The 19415-nt window shown below is 59.1% G+C and overlaps 2 protein-coding genes across 2 annotated transcripts; both read left to right on the top strand.

Moving 5' to 3' along the window:
- Positions 1-1728: 1728 nt before the first annotated feature.
- CERS1 (ceramide synthase 1) lies at positions 1729-14383 on the top strand. The gene is made up of 7 exons (XM_063358449.1): positions 1729-2054; positions 10298-10457; positions 10968-11148; positions 11813-11974; positions 12865-13012; positions 13614-13762; positions 14245-14383. Exons 1-7 carry the CDS (start codon positions 1833-1835, stop codon positions 14285-14287), a joined length of 1065 nt encoding a protein of 354 aa, XP_063214519.1. The 5' UTR covers positions 1729-1832; the 3' UTR covers positions 14288-14383.
- A 2017-nt stretch (positions 14384-16400) lies between these two features.
- GDF1 (growth differentiation factor 1) lies at positions 16401-18644 on the top strand. The gene is made up of 2 exons (XM_063358447.1): positions 16401-16691; positions 17730-18644. The coding sequence occupies exons 1-2, from the start codon at positions 16412-16414 to the stop codon at positions 18563-18565; spliced, it is 1116 nt and encodes a 371-aa protein (XP_063214517.1). The 5' UTR covers positions 16401-16411; the 3' UTR covers positions 18566-18644.
- Positions 18645-19415: the final 771 nt, after the last annotated feature.

Genomic DNA, 19415 nt, shown 5'->3' with positions numbered 1-19415 from the left:
ACTCTAATATTTGCATTATCTTCTGGGTTGCGTTTGGGGAGGGGGAGAAGAGGGGTTTGCGCTACACTGTAAATGTGTCTCCCTGGCGTTTCCTTTGTGCCCACCTCGGCCGAGGTTGCTCTGAAAGGGCTCATTGTCTCTTTCCTTGGCTTGTTTAGTGAGCAGCGATTTCCAGTGAGGGGTTATTCATGGTCCAGTCTGGAATGAATGTTTCCTTTGTGGAGCTGTCTGAGGGAGATGTGAAAGGGGCTTGTGTGCTCGGGGGCAGCCATTACCCACTTGATGGGCCATGATAAATTGACTTAAAAATGTAAACAATAAAAGCAAGTGGCATAGCAGGAGCCAGCGCTGGCCCTGTGAGAAGAGGGGAACATGTTGTCCCGACCTCCGAGAGGAATGGGTTTGTGTTTTCTCATTGCTGCCCCAGACCAATTAGAGAGGTTCCAGAGAACACAAAGGCTGAACGGCTGCGGTCAGAGGAACGACTTTAAATGAGATAAAACTCATTTCTATTTTGTCTGTTTCTTTTGCTATCAAGCTGGTTCGAGTTACAGTTCCATGAGTGCCTGGGAGATGATGATGGTGATTATCTCCAGTAGAATCCCACAGCTGCCATTTAGCCAGTAGTTCTGGTGCATTAGGACACAACTGAATTCCATTTCCTCCTCCATGGCTGAAACTGAATCCCACTGCGCTGCGCCAGCACCTTTGGTCTGAGGTTCCTGTTGTGCTTTACTATGAGACTATGGCATTTTAGGAGAATCTTCATCTTAAACTCATGCTTCTCCTAGCGAGCCCAATGTCTGACTGTCTGTGACTCTGGATGTCTTGCTTTTCATTTTAAACATGTATATAACAAGATTTGTGTTGTGTGAATCAGCGGCTCACCCGAGTGCAAGCTGCCTGCCTTCTGGAGGAGGCACTCACTCAGGTCTTTCACCAGGTGTGACCTCTGGGGCATGTGTATTTGTGTTTTCCAGGTGTATCTCATTATTCCAGACCCTTCTTAATTGCAACAGGTGCCCAAGTTCAGCTGTAGGGTGGAGGCACCTGATTGCTTTCTGCTGAAATGCTCTGTGAGGAAGGGATGAATCTTCTGCTGCTCGGAGGCTTCTGCTGGGAGGTATGGAAAAAAGAAAGATGGGGGAAATGTTTCTCTTTGCATATTAAATGAAAAAACGTTGAAGGGTGAATGTTTAGTGAGGCATTGTGGGCATGGAGAGCTGTAGGAGTTCTGTGGTGCCGGAGAAGGTTGCCAAGGCGCTGTGGGTACCTTCCAGCCCCCACCACCACCCAAAGGGTGCCCCTTGGCAAGCAGAGCAGTTTTCCACTGTCGGATCAGCAGTTGTTGTCTCTTGATGCTGAAATATTAGTATTTGTCTCCGGTTCTTGCTGCTGGAGCAGCTCCAGCCCATTGTCACGGCTCATCATCCAAGAGAGCCGTCGCATTGTTGGTTTGGTTTTGTTTTTTTGTGGGTTTTTTTGGGGGGTAAGAAATTGCAATATAACTTCATTCAGCCAGCGCCTGGGCTCATTAACAAGCATCTAATGAGCCGCTGCTCCGTTCCGTGCTGATTAACGGGCACCTAATGAGCCGCCGCTCCCCTCCGGGCGCGCTGCCCTGGCCCCGTCGGGGTTTGAGGGGGCGAGTACCGCCCGAAGGGGGCGAGCGGAGCCCGGAGGGGGCCGGGCCGTGCGCGGGGAGGGTGGGGGGCGGCTCTTAGGTCCCCGGTAACGGCGGGGAGGGGAGTCCCGTCCCCGTCCCGCCCCGCGCGGAGCCTGCGCGGAGCCGGCGGGCAGCGGCGGGCCATGGGCGGGCAGCGCTGATCGCCATGCCGCCTCCCGAGCCCATGCCCGGCTACGGGCAGCTGCTGCGGCGGGGCTACGGCAGCTTGGCGGCGGCCGTGCGGGGCTGCGGGGACTGCGGCTGGGAGCTGTCGCGGCGGACCTGGGCCGAGAACGCGCACCTGGGCTGGGGAGAGGTGCTGCTCTGCGGGCTCTGCGCCCTGGCGTGGACCGCGCTGCGCCGCGCCGCCGCCCGCAGGCTCTTTCGGGTCAGTCCGGGCCGCATCCCGGGGGGGGGGGACGGGGAACGGGGTACCGGAGACCAGCGGGGCTGCGGGGTGGGGGCGCCCGGTGCGCCGGAGGGCTCGTCTCTGTCACCCGGGGCCGCGTCCCCGGTGCACCGGAGGGCTCCTGGCCGTATCCCGGCGCACCGGAGGGCGTCTCTTTGCCACCCGGAGCCGCATCCCCGGTCCCGGTGCACCGGAAGGCTTCTGGCCGCATCCCAGTGCACCGGAGGGCGCCTCTTCGCATCCCGGGGCCGCATCCCCATTGTACCGGGGGGCTTCTCTCCGCCGCCCGGGGCCACATCCGCGGTCCCCGGCGTACCGGAGGGCTCCTCTCCGCCACCCGGGGCCGCATCCCAGGGGCCGGGGGTGGCTCGTTGTATGGGAAAGCCCGTTCTCCTTCCCCTGGGGCTGCGTGTTGGGCGGGGAGGGGGGGGTTGCATGAAAGATTTCTCCCCCCCCCGACTTCCCCTGGGGCTGCATCCTGGAGCACCGAGCATCCCGCTGCACCGGGAGAGCTCTCCCCCCCCCACCCCGGCCCATGTTCCCTTTGCTGCGTCCCGGGAGGGGTTGGGGGTTATTTCTTGCGTGGGGGAAGGAAAGGACCCCACTTCTATGTGTCATCCGTGGTTTGCATGAAAAATGTCCTTCCCCGCTCTCCCTCCCCGGTCCTGCGGGAGGATGGCGTGGGGAGAGCTGCTGCGCTGCAGTGCTGGGCTGACCTTCCGCGGAGCAGGGGGGGATCCAGGGATGCGAGCATCCGACCCCCACAGCCCCCGAACGGCCTTGCTGGCCGTTGTCTCCTCCTTGTTCAGACCGTACTTTGTAAGGGACAGGATGAGCAGGACGGCCCGGGGAGCGCAGAACGGCTCTGTTTAATTTCTTGCTGTGAAAAGCATCAGTAACGAAATGAGACCTCCCTGTTCTTTCCGATGGCTCAGTCCCAGCAGAGCCGGTCTCTTCCACGCTGCTTTCCTAGAGAGATGCTGCACGCTTCGCTCTGCAATTACCCTGGCCTTGATAGGACTTAGGAAGGCAGAAGCAATGGAGATGCTGTATTTTGGGCCTCAGGGATGAGGAGACGGCCCTTTTCTCAGCCAGCCGTGAGTGTGGTGGCACGAGGCCTTGAGTAGCTGCAAGAGCACGCGTGGTTCTTTGCAGCTATGTGGGACAGGCCTCGTTCCCTGGGCGAACCGCTTCCTTCAGAGGCTGCTTCACAGATTAAAGACAGCTACTTCGCATCCCGTAATTAGGCTCTTGGGAGTTACTGCTGTCCTCTCTCTGCTGCCGAGCCTGCCTTTAAAGTGGCTCTTCCTTTACCGCTCAGAGCTGGCTTTGCTTATCTGGTAACGCCAGGTGGATCTTGACCTTGTGCAAGGTGCCGGTCTGAGTCCTCTGGAGTGGTTTGAAGCTGCTAAAGCAGCACGTAGGCAAGGTAACGTGCTGGCTTTTCATGGAGGACTGAATTTCTCCTTGTTACCTGCACTCCTGTCTGCCTGCGGCTACTGATGGGCAGCGTACAGTGCCTGGGAGCGCTGGGACTGGGTTTAACGAGGTTGGAGGTAACCCTAGGTCTGTCGTAACAAATCGGAGGTAATTTCCTTCATGCTCCGGTTCCTCCTTGCGTAAGGCTCACCTTTACAGAGCGAGTGGTGATCGGGGCGTGAAAAAAAAGCCCTCGGAGGATGCTTGGCAGCTTGTACGAGTGCCGAGGCGTCTCTCCTTCCCAGAAATGGGTCACACTTGTAATTGCAGAAGAGGGAGGGGGGTTGATGGGAGCCGGTTCCTGTGGCTACATCTGCATGTGTTACAGTGAGGAGATGCTGAGCGAAATTGTGATAGCATCAGTTTGCTCCCTGCAGATAGGTGGAAGGGTAACAATAGGCAGAGACAACTCACTCTCTCTCTCTCTCTCTATATATATATTTTTAAGGATCTTGAAGCATTTCTCTGCTTTGCCATGGGAAAAGCTGGAGGTTGTTGCTTTCCTCTGAGACCTCTGGCAGTACTTAGGAAATCAGTTCGTGTTGTGTGACCCCTGTACGGGCAGCGGCGGAGTGGGGTCATTCAGGATTAAAGTCAGCAAGAAAAGAGACCTTCTGTGTAACCCTGGGAGGAAACTTCTCCCGTGCTCGGGCCTTCGCTTCCCAGTGCAGACTTGAGGAGCATCCTTCCTCATTTTGAATCTCTTTATGTTCCCTGCAAGAACTGAAACGCTCATGGTTATAAAAATGAATCCACTCAGTGTCCGGAGAATGCTGCCTTCCTGCGTGTTATTTATAAATAATAAATCTTGCCGCTTGGATTGTGATTCTCTGTGCCCGAAGAGGAAGTGACTCTTGCCACAAGGCCTTGAAGCTTGGAGCATAAAGTGCACCTTACTTAGCTCTGGCCGTGACCGCTCCTGCGAGAACGGCGTGCGTTAAAGCCAATACCTCTTCCTGTGCTCGCTGCATGGCCCCATTTTTATCAGTGGGATCGCGAGAACGGGAGGGGAGGCTCCTCGCCCTCTTCTAGGACCACAGCATTTGTCCCACATCGTCTTTGTCGCAAAAGGTCTCGCAGTTGGCTTGGAGCAGGGGTAACGGCTGTGCCTGTGGTGGGAGGGCTTTGGTTAGCGTTTGAAAGTGCCAACTTTCACCTGTTACAATGACTGGGTCGGTGCCTGGGCATTAGACGTGGTTTTCCCGCTGTACTTAGAGCAAAGGTGATTTTTGGCCGTTGCCTCTCCTTCGCAGAATCCTCACTTGGTGCAAATATGGAGAGGAGTTATTTTGGTGTTGGAAGGATGCCAGTTAGCTGAGCAATTGTGCATTACTAGGTAGGGAAGGACCCCAAAATGAGCTGTACTGGGGGCATGGGCATCCCTGCAAAGGCCTGAGGGATGTCTCCGTCCTCTCTAGGGTCTGGCCCGAGGGTCTCTGCTCTTGGTCCCCTTGACTTCAGGGTGCATAAACTTCAGTGATGCTTGGGCCATGTCTGGTTGTACCAGCTCACTGGAGCTGCAGGCCACCTTCAGAAACGAAGACCAAGCCGGGTCTAGGCAAGTGTTCCCATCCCTCAAAGCCTCCTCGGTTTGTGTGCCCTGTCCTCCTGCCGCCGCTGGTGTCTGAGCTCCATCGGTCTCTGAAAGCCACCGTCCTTGGTGTGTCCCCTGTTTGGAGAGTGGCTGCAGCCAGGCTCTGAGGAGTTTGATTAAAAAGCAGCAACCTGAGCATCTCCGCATTAGTTAAAGGTGCCAAGGCCAAGTGCCGTTGGAATAGGACCAGGCAACTTGGCTTGGGAAAGGCTTGGTGAGCCCGTGCTGGCAGTCTCCGTCCCCGAGCCAGGCTTGAGCAGTGCAGTGAAGTTTATCTTGAATAGATAAAACTAAGAGCACACCTAGATTCACGCTTAGAGATGATCCAGAAGAGCTGTGGCAAGCCCAGGAGGACACTTGCAGCCCTAAACTACCCTGAGCCATCTTTGCTGCTGGGAGTTAAAGTCCCCGAAGTCAGCAAAGTGCAAGTCCGTAAGTGAGCAAAATCCTCACTTGTAAAAGCTGCCTCTGAGTCTGGTGATGTTCGTCAGGTATCGCCTCCGTCCTTAACGACTGTCTGCCTTTGCTCTGCGGTGGGGAAATGTTTTCCGTTTTTGGCCCAGGCACTAGTCAGCTTGCTGCCTTGGTGGTGTCGGGATTTGTAAGGCATTGCCGTGTCCTCTGCAAGGAAAAGTGTTGGGTCAGTTGAAAAATGTGCTCTGGACAGCAGGGTTTCTAGGTGAGAGATACGGTATAGCCCCAGGAAGGATGTGGAAGCTGGAAAGCAAAGGTCCCTATTATCCCTTTCAGCGATTTATGCAACTTTACCCTATGGTATTGTCAAGACTTGTTTTTCCAAGCCCCGGCGCTGAGGGGGAATTATCGCCGTCCTGAAAACCGTCTGCCCAACACAATCTCTGCGGAGGGCGGAGGAGACCGACGGAGCCCGGGGGTGGGAGAGGGCTCTGCCTGGCTCTCCTGCTGCGCTCTGCCCGCTGTTTGAAGCACGAACCCTGGAAACTCGAGGGGAGAAACCCACAACAATGGGCCTTTTCTTCACCCCGGGGAATGAAGCTGCGTCCCGGCGCGGGGGCTGCTCTCCCGGTGCCGCTGTGTCAGCAGTCAGGCATGAGGAGGTTATTCAGCCCCCGCGGCACCCCGGGGGCAGCTGTGTCTTCTCTTCAAAGAGTGTCTTCTCTTGCTTTTCTCTCTTCGGGGCAAGCTTTACCGCTTACCGAGGAAGAAATAACGTCTGTTGGTTTGTTGCTATTGTCGTAGTGTCTCTTTTCTACGTGTTTATAGGAGTCCAGAGCCTAACGCAGCTTCCCAGTGTCTCAGCTGCTGCAGGGATGGGGAAACTGAGGCACTGAGCAGCTGCGGGGATGGAGCAAGGAGAGCTGGAGCTCTTTCTGCTGGGCTGGGTTTGTTCCCCTTTCCCAGCAGGGTGACAGCCACTGCCCTCGGGTCCGCAGGCTCCAGGAGACCCGTTTCTTCACGTTTAGAGAACAGTGACATTTTACTGGCTCTTTCCTTCTGCAGGCTCTGTGTCCCATTGCTGCTGTGGCGGGGGGTGGCAGCCCGTCCAGGAGCAGCGTCCAGGCTGGGTACGGAGGGGACGTCGTCCCTTGGGGTGGAAAGACACCGTGGCAGCCCTGAGCAGGAGCATGCCGGGCTGCGGGGAGCTGTGCCGCCGCCGCGGAAGAGGCAGTAGCTGTTGGCTGTGGCCGGGTTTTGAATTGGAGCTCTGCTGGCTCATCATTATCATCTGCATTGAGTAAAAACTGATGTAAAGCTGCCAGTTCCCTGGGCCGAGGGTGCTTCGTGCCAGCCATTCCTTTGTGTTCCTCTGGGGAACTTGTCGTGCCCAGGCGCGGCATGGCTGGGATTTGGCTGGGCTCTCGTCCCTGGGCTGGGGAGGTGGCAGAGGCGATGGGGGCGGCCGGGGGGGATACGATTCCTCTGTAACAAGCCTCAATTCATAACCCATCACCGCGAGCCTGCCGGGTTGCTGGAAGGACTCGTGTCCTGCTGCTTCAGCCGGTTGTAGATTTGAGGGGACTGGCTGCTTTCCTCCAGTGCCGGAGGCTGTAAAAAGGAAGAGAGCGTGTGTTTGCTTTTTGCTGCGAGTATTTTTTTGACACTTCAGCAGAGCTGTGGGCAGCGACGGTTTCCAGTCGGTTTCTCTTTCCAGCTCCAAACTGCTCTCGCAGGGTGCTCGCACCCGCTGCTCTGCTCCGTCCCCCTCCTTCAGTCCCCGCAGGCTGCGGGGGAACAGTCACGTCCCTCAGACCCAGTAATTTTACGGGTGAATCAGAAGATGCCTGCGAAGGTTTGCGTGGGGGTGGCGAGGAGGAGGAGGGAGGAAGAGCCGGTCGCCCTTTAAGCGCAACCCCATTACATCACTTGCCAAGAGCCTTGGGCTCTTTCATCCGGATCCGCTGTTCCCGCCGCAGCGCCCGTCACCCTTAGCAACAGGCATCTCTGCTCCGTTGCCGTGGGAACGGCAGCTGGGTAGCGGGAGGACATCCCCCACCTTGCGCATCTCCCAGCCCCTGGGAGAGGGCAGATGCATCTCCTGCATGGTGTGGGCTGGTCCGGGCATCTCCTTGGCTGGCGCTTCCCCACGCAAGTGGTCCTGGTTTTGGTGGGGCCTCTCCAGGGCCATTCATTTGTCCCCCCAGCCCCCTGTGCGATGCTGGTTCTCTTCCGATCCCTCCCTGTGTCTTCTCCAGAGCCAAGTCCCGTTTCTGTAGTGCTCAGGGTACGGCCTGGGATGCCCCGTGGCTATTGAAGGGAGGAGGGCAAGATGCACCATGGCTATTGAAGGGAGGAGGGTGGCTCTCTCCAGGACTTGTCGCTAACCGTATGTGCAGTCAGGGCTAAACCCTCTCTGAGCCATGGCCACCACAAGCTGGAGTGGGGTAGCCCTTCCCTGGGTCTTGCTTTTGCTCCAGACCGGGACCTGCTGCCGTGCCTGCAGTGTCTCTTCATCAAGCCGTGACTGCAGGCTCGCGGTGGCAATTTTCTGCGCTTCTGCCATCTCTGCCGGGGCTCCGCGTGTCCGTAAAACGCAGGTTGTCTCAGTAGCGTGTGACTGCCCCGGGGGTGATGGTCCTTGTCATCGGCTCTGCCTGCCGGGGGCAGAAATGTGGTGTCCTTCGCCCTCCGTGGGCAGGGAGCCGCCTTGGCGGGCGATGGGCAGCCAGGCTGCGAGGGGGATTTGGGGCCAAGCTCAGCACCCTGAATTCAGCCCCGGCTGGGGAGGGCAGGAGGCTCTGCAGCCCACTGTCCTGGTAGTGTGGCGAGCTGTCCCCGTGTCTGAGCCACTTCTATGCTCCACTGTATGGAGACACAAATAATTCATGCTTTCTGGGCTCAGGACTTCCTGTCTCTGCATTATTTATTCACCCTTCAAGCTTCCTCCTCTTTTTTCCTGCCGTGGCTCCTGTTGGAAGGAGCCTTGGCGGCGGCAGCGTGTTCCTGGTCTCAATGGGGACAGCCATGCTTCGCATGCGAGATGCGCTGGTGGGGGGCCCAGAGCTGAGCCTCTATAGCTGGGGGCTGGGGCGGCGGGGGGGGATACGGACAACTTGGCAGAGCTTTGCGGGGCTGCTGCTTCCAGGTCTGACCAGTGCTGGGAAATTCAGCGTGTAGAACAAAGCGCTTTTAGGCTGGGACAATGCTTGGAGCGGAATCCTTTGAAAACCTGGTGTAGAGAGGGGCTAAAAGCCAGACCAGCCGCTGCCCAGGGACAGCTGGGGCCTTAATATAGCCTTTGAGCATCGGGGGGCCGAGCGCCGGCTGCAGAGAGTGCTGACCTGGGGCAGGGTACAGTTACTTTGCAGGCATTTTATTTTCATCTCGAGTTTATCTGGTCTCTCCCTGGGGAGCTCTCGGCCGGGGGCCTTTGGGTGTTATCTGTTTCAGGCAGCAATGGTTCCCTCCGGACCTTGAGCAGCGCTCCCCCTGCGCTGGCTGCTGCCCTGCCGCCGCACCAGGGGGGGCAGAGGTTGGCCGGGCTGACAGGGCTCTGTCGCTCTCATGATGAGAAGCAGAAGCGGTGCCTGGCGTTGCTCAGCTGCCACCGAGGGGAAAACATCCCTGCCCGGAGCCCTGGCTGAGCCGGCGGCACGCTCGGCGTGCAGCATCCCTCGCTCGCCGGCACGCGGTCCGAGGTGAAGGGTAGCGGCGGCTGCTCCGTTTTACTGTTTAATGCTGGGGCTTTGCTTTCCCGGCGGTTTCCAAGTTGCCCCGGCCTCGGTGGCCCCGCGCTCTCGCTGCTGCGGTGTCGGGAGAGCTGGGGTGGTGCCGGTCGTCCTCGGGAGCCCGGGGAACGCAGGGTGAGAAAGTTTCGTTCTGATTCGCACGAGCAATCTGCAGAACCGCTCGTCCTCACATCCCTCGCTTTGGCCATATTTGGGGAGGCTTCGCCTCCTGTTTCAGAGCCCCAGCTGGTGGGAGGGGTGCTGCAAACCGCAGGGAGGGGGGAAAACCAGCAGCAGGTCAGCTGTTTCGGTGCCGGTCAGCCAGAAACGCTGCTGGGAAACGCGTATGAGCGTGGGTCGGTGCGAGAGAGCAAGAGGAGCTGGTAGCCCAGCCTTTACTGACTCCTTACCTGCAAAGCTGCCCCCTCCAGTGCACGTGGGGGGTCTCCTGCTGTTCTGGTCGGGGAGCGGCAGCAGCTGCGTGTTTAGGACTCTGCAAAGCCTTTGCTTCCTCCGTTGGAAGACTTTTCTGGGAGCTGGCAGCGCTACGAAGCCCATATGCACAGGGGTAGCGTCGGTACGGCTGCTTCTTCTGGGTTTCCTTGTGCAGATAGGAGTTGATTTTTATTTTATTAGTTATTGACTCTGTTCTGCAAAAGCCAGCTGTGGTCAGCCCTGCTCCTGGAGCCAGGGTGATGGAGCGGTGCCCGGACTGTGGGACGTGTCCCAAAGGCTTCTGCCTTCTCCTGGGGCTCTGCTTTCGCAGCTCCTCGCCCTGGCTGAGCAGAAGGGTTTCTAGCCTCATGCTTTTCCCTGCTTCAGGCTCTCTCTAGAGCCTCTTTGACCTCCGTATTCACGCTGTAAAGAAGGAAAACGTGAGGTTTGGAAAAATGGGGCTCGTGACCCTGGTTTTGCCCTGTCTGGTAGCTCACGCGGAGCTCGAGTCTCTGGGAGATTCGGTGCTGTGTGCCCTGTGTGACGATACCGCTCCCTTCTCCTTGCAGCCCTTTGGGGAGTGGTGCAACTTGCAGCCCAAAGATGCTGCCAAGATGCCTGAGAGTGCCTGGAAGCTGCTTTTCTACACGTTATCCTGGTCATATGGCATTTACCTGCTCTTCTTCACCGACTACCCCTTCTTCTACGACCCACCGTCCGTCTTTTACGGTACAGCAAGAACCAGGGAGAAGTGGGGATGGATTAGGGTGTCCAGGTTGCTGGGACGGCTGGGTTGAACAAGGGAAGGGGAGTTGGGGTGAGCGAGGGAGAAGACCGAAGCCCTAAATTGCCTTTTTCATGATGCTGTGGGTGCAGAAAGGGCACAACAGGCTGTCTCCCTTCATTTGGTTACAGAGAGAGTCACCTAGTGGCTACTGCGGACAGCAGGGGCTGGGACGTGCCAGGAGGGGTTAAAGCAGGAGAGGAGTAAATCAAACGCTTCTCCTTTAGATCTGGGAGAGGGAAGGGGTCTAACGCCAAAGGCAGCGTTTGGGAGCCGGGACACCTGGCTTCTCTTCCAGCCTTTGCCTCCGTGAGGTCCTGGGTGGGAGCCCCTGAGCACAGCGAGGTGCTGGGGCTGCTCGGGGCTCCCCGAGGTTTGCGCTCCCGCCTCTGCTGCTGACGGAGGCTCCGTGCTCATGGCTTTGGGCTCACCCGGGTGTCTTTGTCCCGCCCCAGGCTGGAAGAAGGGCATGGACGTGCCCACGGACATCGCCATCGCCTACCTGTTGCAGTGCAGCTTCTACGGGCACTCCATCTATGCCACCGCCTACATGGACACGTGGCGCAAGGACTCCGTTGTCATGCTCCTCCACCATGTGGTCACGCTGACCCTCATAGCCTTCTCCTACGCTTTCAGGTGAGGTCCTTGGCTGTGACACCGCAACGTGCCTGGCGTGGCCTTGGGCAGCCACACGGCAAAAGCTGCCGCCTTCACCGGCATCTCAGGGGCACGTAGCGGGACTGATCTCATCAACGCTTATCAGTAGCTAAAGGGCGGGTGTCAGGAGGATGGGGCCAGGCTCTTTTCAGCAGTGCCTGGTGACAGGACAAGAGGCAACGGGGCACAAACTGGAACATGGGAAATTCCCTCTCAACATGAGGAAAATCTTCTTTCTTGTGAGGGTGGCGGGGGTCTGGGACAGGCTCCACAGAGGTGGTGGAGTCTCCTGCTCTGGAGACACTCAAAACCTGCCTGGATGGGTTCCTGTGCCACCTGCACTGGGTGACTCTGCTTGGGCAGGGGGGTTGGACAAGATGGTCTCCAAAGTCCCTTCCAACCCCTGCCAGTCTGTGACTCTCTTGCTGGGTTGGTGGTGGTGTCTCCTCTTCCTCCATGCTCCCGCAGCAATCCCTGTGCTCGTGAGCCGTTGCGCAGTGCCAGGCTGGGCCGTGCCAGGCTTGTTTGTCTGGATTATTCAGGAACTCTGGCTGCTCCCGGCGTGATGGACCGTGGGTGCTGGGTGCTACCATGGACCCGCCGCCCCACACATCTCCCTCCCTGACTCCCCTCTTTCCCACAGGTACCACAACGTGGGCATCCTGGTGCTCTTCCTGCACGACGTCAATGACGTGCAGCTGGAATTCACCAAGCTCAACGTCTACTTCAAGCACCGGGGGGGAGTCTATCATCGCCTCAACGACATCATCTCCAACATCGGCTGCCTCACCTTCAGCGTCAGCTGGTGAGCTTGGCCGCCTGCCCAGCCCTCAGCCGGCTCCCAGCCCTCAGCCGGCTCCCAGCCCTCAGCCGGCTCCCAGCCCTCCTCGCCAGCCTTTGCGGAGCCCCCGCTGCCCCGGGGCAGAGCTGGCTGGGTTTGTCTGCCTGGGAACGAGCCCTTTCAAAAAACGGCTTGGGAAGAGGTTCCCGCAGAGCCTGACCCCATGCTGGGCTTGGAATCCTTCTGTAGTCGCTTTGCCGTCTGTCACCACACAAGTGCCTGTGAAATCTCGCTTGCAGCATGACAAATGACCCCAGGGGAGGAGGAGCTGTTTCCATTTTCCCACTCGCTTGGTTTCGGCAGTAAGAAGCGCTTTTGCAAGAAGGAAACAGGACGTAGGGCTGTCCCAGATTCCAGCCTTGCTGTTCCTCTGGGGGCAAGGCAGGACAAAAAAAACAAGATGAAGAACAGAGATGGGTAACTTGCAGGTTGTCGCTCCTCATTGTCCCCCTCCTTCCTCCCTCTCCACGGGCTGCTCAGCAGCCAAGGTTTTTAGTGATAAACCAGGGATGCACAGGACTAAGAAAACCTTCCAGCTGTATTCCCTTCCATCCAGTTGAGAGAATTTTCACCATAGACCTGCCTCTCTACCCTGAGGCAGCCCTTTCTCTGCCCGGCCTCTGCTGCCAAGCCTTTTCTGCCCGCAGGAATTGGATTGCCCCCTCCATGGCTGCCCTCTCACGGGGTCTGTGTGAAGTCCCACCTAGAGCCAGCCTGTGAACCCGAGCCGGGTGCCCGGAGCAGGGACTGCAAGGGACGCTGGCGAGGGCTGCCTGGGGGCGGGAGGTTGTGCTGGGTCTCACGCCTCCCCCAGGATCCCCCTTAAACCCACCCTGCTCCCTCTGCCCTGGCAGGTTCTGGTTCCGTCTCTACTGGTTCCCCCTCAAGGTGCTCTACGCCACTTGCTACTCCAGCCTCCAGTCGGTCCCGAATATCCCCTTCTACTTCTTCTTCAATGCTCTGCTCCTCATCCTCACTCTGATGAACATCTACTGGTTTCTGGTGAGTAGGGGGAGCTCAGCAACCCCTGCGCTACCTTCTCCCTCCTCTGCCGCTCGGGCACGGCCCCTGCTGCCTGCCCGCCTTTGGGGGCGGCTGGGGGGCTGCAGGGATGGAGGAGGCTTGGGAGGACCGAGGGGTGGTGGGGGAGGAGGGAAACCCCTGTCAGTGCCTGGGGGGCTCCTCTGTGCTGGAATTCAGACTGTCTGGCACCCCGGGGATCCCCGGGGAGGGAGCGGTAGCAGCAGTTGGGGCAGGCTGGAACTCAATAGGGGTGTAAAAGCTCTGGCATCCCCGGAAGCTTTGGGGAGGGGGTGAAAAGGGTGGACTTGGAGGGCTCACGTCAGCGAGCTTCGGCCATGGGCAGCATCCGAGTTCATCATCCTGGGGGGATGAAATCAGTTACGGGCAGTTGCAGGAGTGCTGCTCCCACTGCGGCTGGTCATCAGCCACATCCCAGGGCTTTGGCCATCCCGGAGGGATCTCCCCTGCTCTTCTCGGGGTTGAGGACAGCAGAGAAAGGTCCCACGTAGCAAGTGGGCAGGTTGGGCGGCGCAGCTCAAAGCCTCGGGGTTTGTGGCTGACGGCGTCTCTCCCCCCACAGTACATCGTCCTGTTTGTGGCCAAGGTGCTGATGGGGCAGATGCAGGAGGTGAACGACGTGCGCGAGTACGATGTGGAGGACAGCAAGAAAACCACAACGGTCAAGAAGAAGGAGGCTGGACTCCAGCTGCCCAATGCTCTGAAAGAAGGGTATGTGGGCGGGGGGGGATCACGCACGTGTACAGCATCTGTGGGCCAGGGGAAGGGGTGCGGGCAGACCGCCCAGGGCCCTGCAGCCACTGTCAGAGGGTCCATCACTGGGCTGGAAGACAGAAAAGCCGGGTGCTTCGGCAGAGAGTGTAAAACACTGCTGCAAGTATCAGGAAGGGCTTTGTATCTCCACGCCGCACGTTGTGGTGTGTCCGTCCATCTTCCTGTCCTGTGAATCCTCACCCACCCCTTCCCTGCCCACGGCGTGGGACTGGCCCTTTGCTTGGCGCAGAATCTGCGCTTCGTGTGGTGAGCACCGGGTCTGGGAAGGTGCTGGGTCCCACAGGGCGGCTCTGGCTGACCGGGGACAAACCGAGCCCTGTCACGACAGGTCCGACCTCGGTAGCGATCTGTGAGAGTAAGGGAGGGCGAGCCGGTGCGGCCACCAAGGCTCACTGCCTGCCGTGCTGTCTTTTTCACAGGATGCACCTGAAGAATGGACTTGTAAAAGACAAGCGGTTGTAAGGGCGGCGAGGCCGCGGCAGCCTGGGCAGCCTGGCTGGATCTGGGGACTGACCCGGGACCCTGCGCTCAAACCCAGCAAACGAAAGGCACAAGGAGAACTTCATCCCCCACCCCCCTTCGTCCCCTGCCCGGAGCCGGGGAAGAGTTGCCGCTGACAGGATCAGGCACCTCCCGGGGCTTGCCTGTGACCAGCCTTCACCTGGTGCTGGTGTGCTTTCTGTAGCCAGTCCATGCTGGTTCTGTCGGTGACTGGTGGCTTTGCTGGTCCAGGTAGGATTTGGAGCTGGCTTTAGGTCCCCTGGTGTTTCTCCTGTCGCTCCATCCCTCGGCTGTTCTCAGTCCCTTTGAGATTTCCCCTGTCTTTATCGTTGGACCCTCCCACCGCCCCTTCCTCAGCAGCCCTGAGGGGTCCCCTGACCCAGCAGCAAACTGGGGAGGGGAAACCTCCTCTCCTCCATCGGCATCGCCGTCCAGGTGAGGGGAGCCCAGAGCCAGCTCCTCTCTAGCTGCCGAGCAGGGGCTGGAGGTGACGCCGGGCACCTCTGAGCCTCCCTCCTCAGGAGGGGTCCCTGATACGGAGATGTGGAGGCACAGCGCAGTTCCCGTGAGCGGGTCTGCCTGGACACCCAGCCCTGCAGCGTTATTCCAGCCTCCTGTCCTGCCGGATGAGGGCCAGGAGGTTTGATTTGCTTAAAACGCCCATTGAAGTCTTATAGTTGCTTAAAAAGCCAGTCCTGGTCCTGCAGGGTCCCCTGCTGAGGGGTCTCCAGGCTCTCACCCAGCGATGTCTGCTTGCTCCGGTAAAGAACAAATCCTTTCTGCTCCCGGCAGTGGTTTTCCAGGCAGCGCCGGCCCCGAGTGGTGCAGGGTCCGGAGGCTGGGCTGGGTCTCTGCCGGGAAGCCCGTGGGTTTTACAGCCCCTCTGGGTTTTACAGCCCCTCCGACCAGGGCTGTCCAGTTGCTCTCCTCTCGTGGGGCAGCACCCACGGCTCCCGTGTCCTCCCTGGGATGTGGAGCTGCCTCCTAGCTGGGGACAGCAGGCAGCAGAGGGTGGGGGTTCAGGGCATTAATTCCAGCCATCAGAGCGTGGTTAACTGTCTTGGGGTTTTTTTTTTTTTTTGTTTTCTTGTTTGGTCTGTTTTATTGATGCAACTCCAGGCTCATTGCGTGAGCCACAGGAAAAGTTCTTCGGTAACCAGAAAGTGAAATGTGACTTGGGCTGATGGAAACTGCCCGGAGCGGTGGCAGGATCTCCCACCTTCTCGCTTGTTGTCGCCTAGCGGGGCTTCAGCGGGGCATGTCTCGGTGCTTTGGCTCCTTGGCTGCCAAGCGGGATTTGCAGGATGGAGGAAAGGAAGGGAACCGATAGCCCCGGCCTCTTTCTGCTCGGTCGTAGCAGCGTTGGGGCAGTGACGGTGCCGAAGTGGGGTAATGGCGGTGCCGAGTCAGCACCCGTGTGGGCAAACTGAATTTCGTGGTACCGGCTTGCCCAGGCTTCGTCATTCAGCTGGGTGACTGGTTGCCCGACATCGGTGTGCCGCTGCGGGTTTGCTGGGATGGCTGGAAAGGGGCCGTGCCGCTGGGGGTGGGCGCTGATGGCTTTCCGTGCTGGCCCTGGGGCTGCGTGTCCTGTGGGCAGGGAGCCAAAGGGAGAGTTTGGAAGATTCGGTGTGCTGGAAGTTGACGGCCTTGAGAGAGAAATGTCGGATGCTGTGATTTGGGGGGTGGGGGGGGAAGCTGATTTGGGAGCGGGGGGCAAGAGGGAGACCCAGACCTGAGTCTCCCCCTGGACCTGGTGGAATGGGAGCAGCGCTCCACATGCCGGCAGCTTTGTGTGGGGAAGAGCAGCCTCTTCCCTGCCACCAGGGACTTTGTTGTTGGACCTCGATGGTGTGGAGACGTGGGAGATGTAGGAGCTCCGAGGGAGGGGGCAGCCTGAAAGGGTTAACGGGTCCGGGGGAGCCTGGAGGGGACCGTTCACACCCTCTGCCCAATCCTGGGAATCCCTGGGTGCTAATTGAGCACTAACCAGATGAAAGGCTCCAATCAGGCCATCAACACCCCCCACCCCGGCCTCAGGTCCCCAGCCCGGGCTGCTCTTTGTCTGCGGGAAGGAGAGGAGCAATGTGGCTTCTCCCCAGCTTCAGAGCCGGCCTCGCCTGGGCTCTCCTTAGCCTGGTTCTGGGCATGGAGTTGAGCTTGCAGGAAAGTTTCCTCTTAAAATCCTTGGGTCTGAGCACCAAGCCCAGCCCGAAAACCCCCGTTCCTGTGCCGTCTGTGCTCTGGCGGATCTTCCAGAAGAGAAAGACGCTGCTGCCTTCTACAGACAAAGACCTGGCGGATGCCTGTAGGGTGGAGGAATTTAACGTCCCTGGGAACATCATCCGTGTCTTCGCCGACCGAGGTACAGAAACGCCGTGGTTTGGGTCCTGTCCTTTGGAAGCTCTTCTGGTCTCTGGGTGGGGAGACTTTGCTCCGGTTCTGCCTTTTCTGGCTCTTGGGTGGGAGAAGCTGGGGCAGGACGGGGCGCTGCTTAGAATGGGTCTCCAGGAGCGATCCCTGCTGTGTAAGCTCTGGTCCCTCTGGTCGTCGTAGGTAATTACGTACAGTTTAGAAAGGAGTCAGTAGAGGAGGCAGCGGGTGTAAGGCTCTGTCCTGGAGTCCCCTAATGCAAGTCCAGGAGATGCTGGTTTGATCCCAGGTTGGGCTGGCGGTGGTGGAGGTGGCTCCTCGCCTGGGCAGTGGTAACGTGGCTGTGGGTGAGGCCGGCACCCAGCTCCGGATGGGGATGGGATGCTCGGCCGCTTGGCTCTGTGCCCCCCCCGCCGCCTCCTTTTTGCCCTCATGCCTCTGGCTGACCGTGCGGCACATCTGCTGCAGCCCGTGGCCTCTCCGAGCCCTTCTCGGCTACTCGGGAACTGTTTGGTCGGTGTCCTCCTGGTCTCGAGCCACCAGGGAGCTTCTCTTCTCTTGTGATCCCAGGTTTCCAAGGGAAACCTCGGGCTGGCTGCAGCAGGCAGCTTACCAGTCCCTAAAGGTTGCTGCCATTTGCCCTCCTTTCCCCTCCGTCCCAAACAGCTGGCACCCCACAACCCGCCCCGTACTGGGGGGAGATATTTACAGCCGGGGAAAAATAACTCCCCGAGACGTTAAGCAGGGGAGATGCTGGAATGGCTGTAGCATCCCCGCGCCGCAGGCTGGAGCCCAGGCTGGCGGTTGTGCCTCCAGACCTTTCTGAAGGCCGTGCCATCAGGCTGACAGACCCCGCTGCATCGTTGTCATCTCCATCCGACGCCTGCGGGTGCGCTTGGCTGCCACCACCGTCAGCCCCATCTTCCTCTCGCTGTGCAGCCAAGAGCTTAAACCGGAGCACTGGGAGGCTGATCCCGCTCAGCGTGACGGGGTTCAACCGCCGCCACTTCTATTTCTCCTTCTTTGTCAGGCCACTTCATTCATATCGGGCAGCCCCAGAAGCTGCTGTGTCTGCAGAAGCGTCTCTACTTTAATCTCTCTGTGCTGGAGGAGGGCGAGCGCTTGACGATGGCTCAGCTGGAGATCAAATTCAGCCACAACTCCTACCACACCTCCAGCCGGGGACAGGTTTTTGAGCTGAGGCTCTACCAAGCCTCCCAGCTGTCTCTCCGGGGGATGCCCTCCCATGGGCACGGCCGAAAGCTGCTGGTGCAGCAGTCCTTCGCCCAGCTGCACAAGTCTCTTCTCTTCAACCTGAGCGGGGTGGCGAAGGACTGGAGAACACACAGCAGGAATCTGGGCTTGATCCTGGAGATCTCGGTGAGCAGCGGAGACGGTGCATCAGCCCTGGCGAGCCGGGGGCTGCGGAGCCTCTGCGCCAGCATCGACTCCTTCCTGGACACCTCTCTGCTGGTGGTGACCCTCAGCCAGCAGCAGTGCAAGGCTTCCAGGAGGAGGAGAAGTGCCCACTACGCCCCCGTCACTCCCAGCAACCTCTGCAAGCCCCGGCGGCTTTACATCAGCTTCAGCGACGTGGGCTGGGAGAACTGGATCATCGCGCCGCAGGGCTACATGGCCAACTACTGCCTGGGCGAGTGCCCCTTTCCCCTGACGGCCGAGCTGAACAGCACCAACCACGCCATCCTCCAGACCATGGTGCACTCGCTGGACCCCGAGGGGACCCCCCAGCCCTGCTGCGTCCCCGTCAGGCTGTCCCCCATCTCCATCCTCTACTACGACAACAACGACAATGTGGTGCTGAGGCACTACGAGGACATGGTGGTGGACGAGTGCGGCTGCAGATAGCGGAGCCGTGTGTGCCGGGGGGGGGTCAGTCCCGGCTGAAGCGTTGAATGATTGATGGAATAAATCCGAGTGCGTTTAATCCCCGCTGTGATGGTGTTGAGGGAGTTTCCCCGTGGTGCATCGCCTGTCAGAGCTCGCCCTGGGGCTGCCCTTCTCCATGCGCAGCCGGGGAGGGGATCTGGCACCCCGGGGTCATTAGCGGAGCGTGAGTTATCCAGGGCTGGGTGCTCAGCCCTCGGCTGAGCAGGATGGGATTATGATCGAGCCTGGCGCCGGTTGTCTCGTCCATTCCCCACGGGCGATGGTGGCACCAGGCTGTGAATCCCAGACCCCTCTCCTTCTTGGCCGAGCACCCGCTGGGCTTCTGCTTTTCAACTAAACGCTGCTGCTTTCTTAGTGTGAAAAAAGAAATTCCTTTTGTTTTTTTTTTTGGTGAGATGATGTTTGATGGGGCCTGTGCTGGGAGGAGGTGCTGCGGTGGCTCCGGTCCCGCTGCGGGATGAGGTACGGTGTCATGGCAGGAGCCGCATTCTTGCGGTGCTGCGTGACCGACTCCCTTCCCCCGGCGGCGGCAGAGCCTGGAGCAGCGCTCGCAGGTGTCTCTATTGCTGTGGGAACTCAGGGCTGAGCTGGTTTTAGTGGGCTGTTGGCACGGGGGCAGTTTTGGGGCAGGGATTGGGGGTGGGGGGCAAACGCAGCCCCTGGGGGCTGTGGGGAATTTGGTGTGTGAGAAATGATTTTTGGCTGAGGAAGGAGTGTGTGACGCGGGGAATGTGGTGTCCTGGTGCAGAGATGGTGGAGTCAGCGACACCTTGTTCCCTCCCAGCCCGCTCTGAGGCGGTATTTAATT

This window comes from Chroicocephalus ridibundus, chromosome 22, assembly GCF_963924245.1.
Source record: "Chroicocephalus ridibundus chromosome 22, bChrRid1.1, whole genome shotgun sequence".
Taxonomy (NCBI): domain Eukaryota; kingdom Metazoa; phylum Chordata; class Aves; order Charadriiformes; family Laridae; genus Chroicocephalus; species Chroicocephalus ridibundus.
The sequence above is the reverse complement of the archived record's forward strand: the minus strand, read 5'-3'. Positions and strand labels throughout refer to the sequence as shown.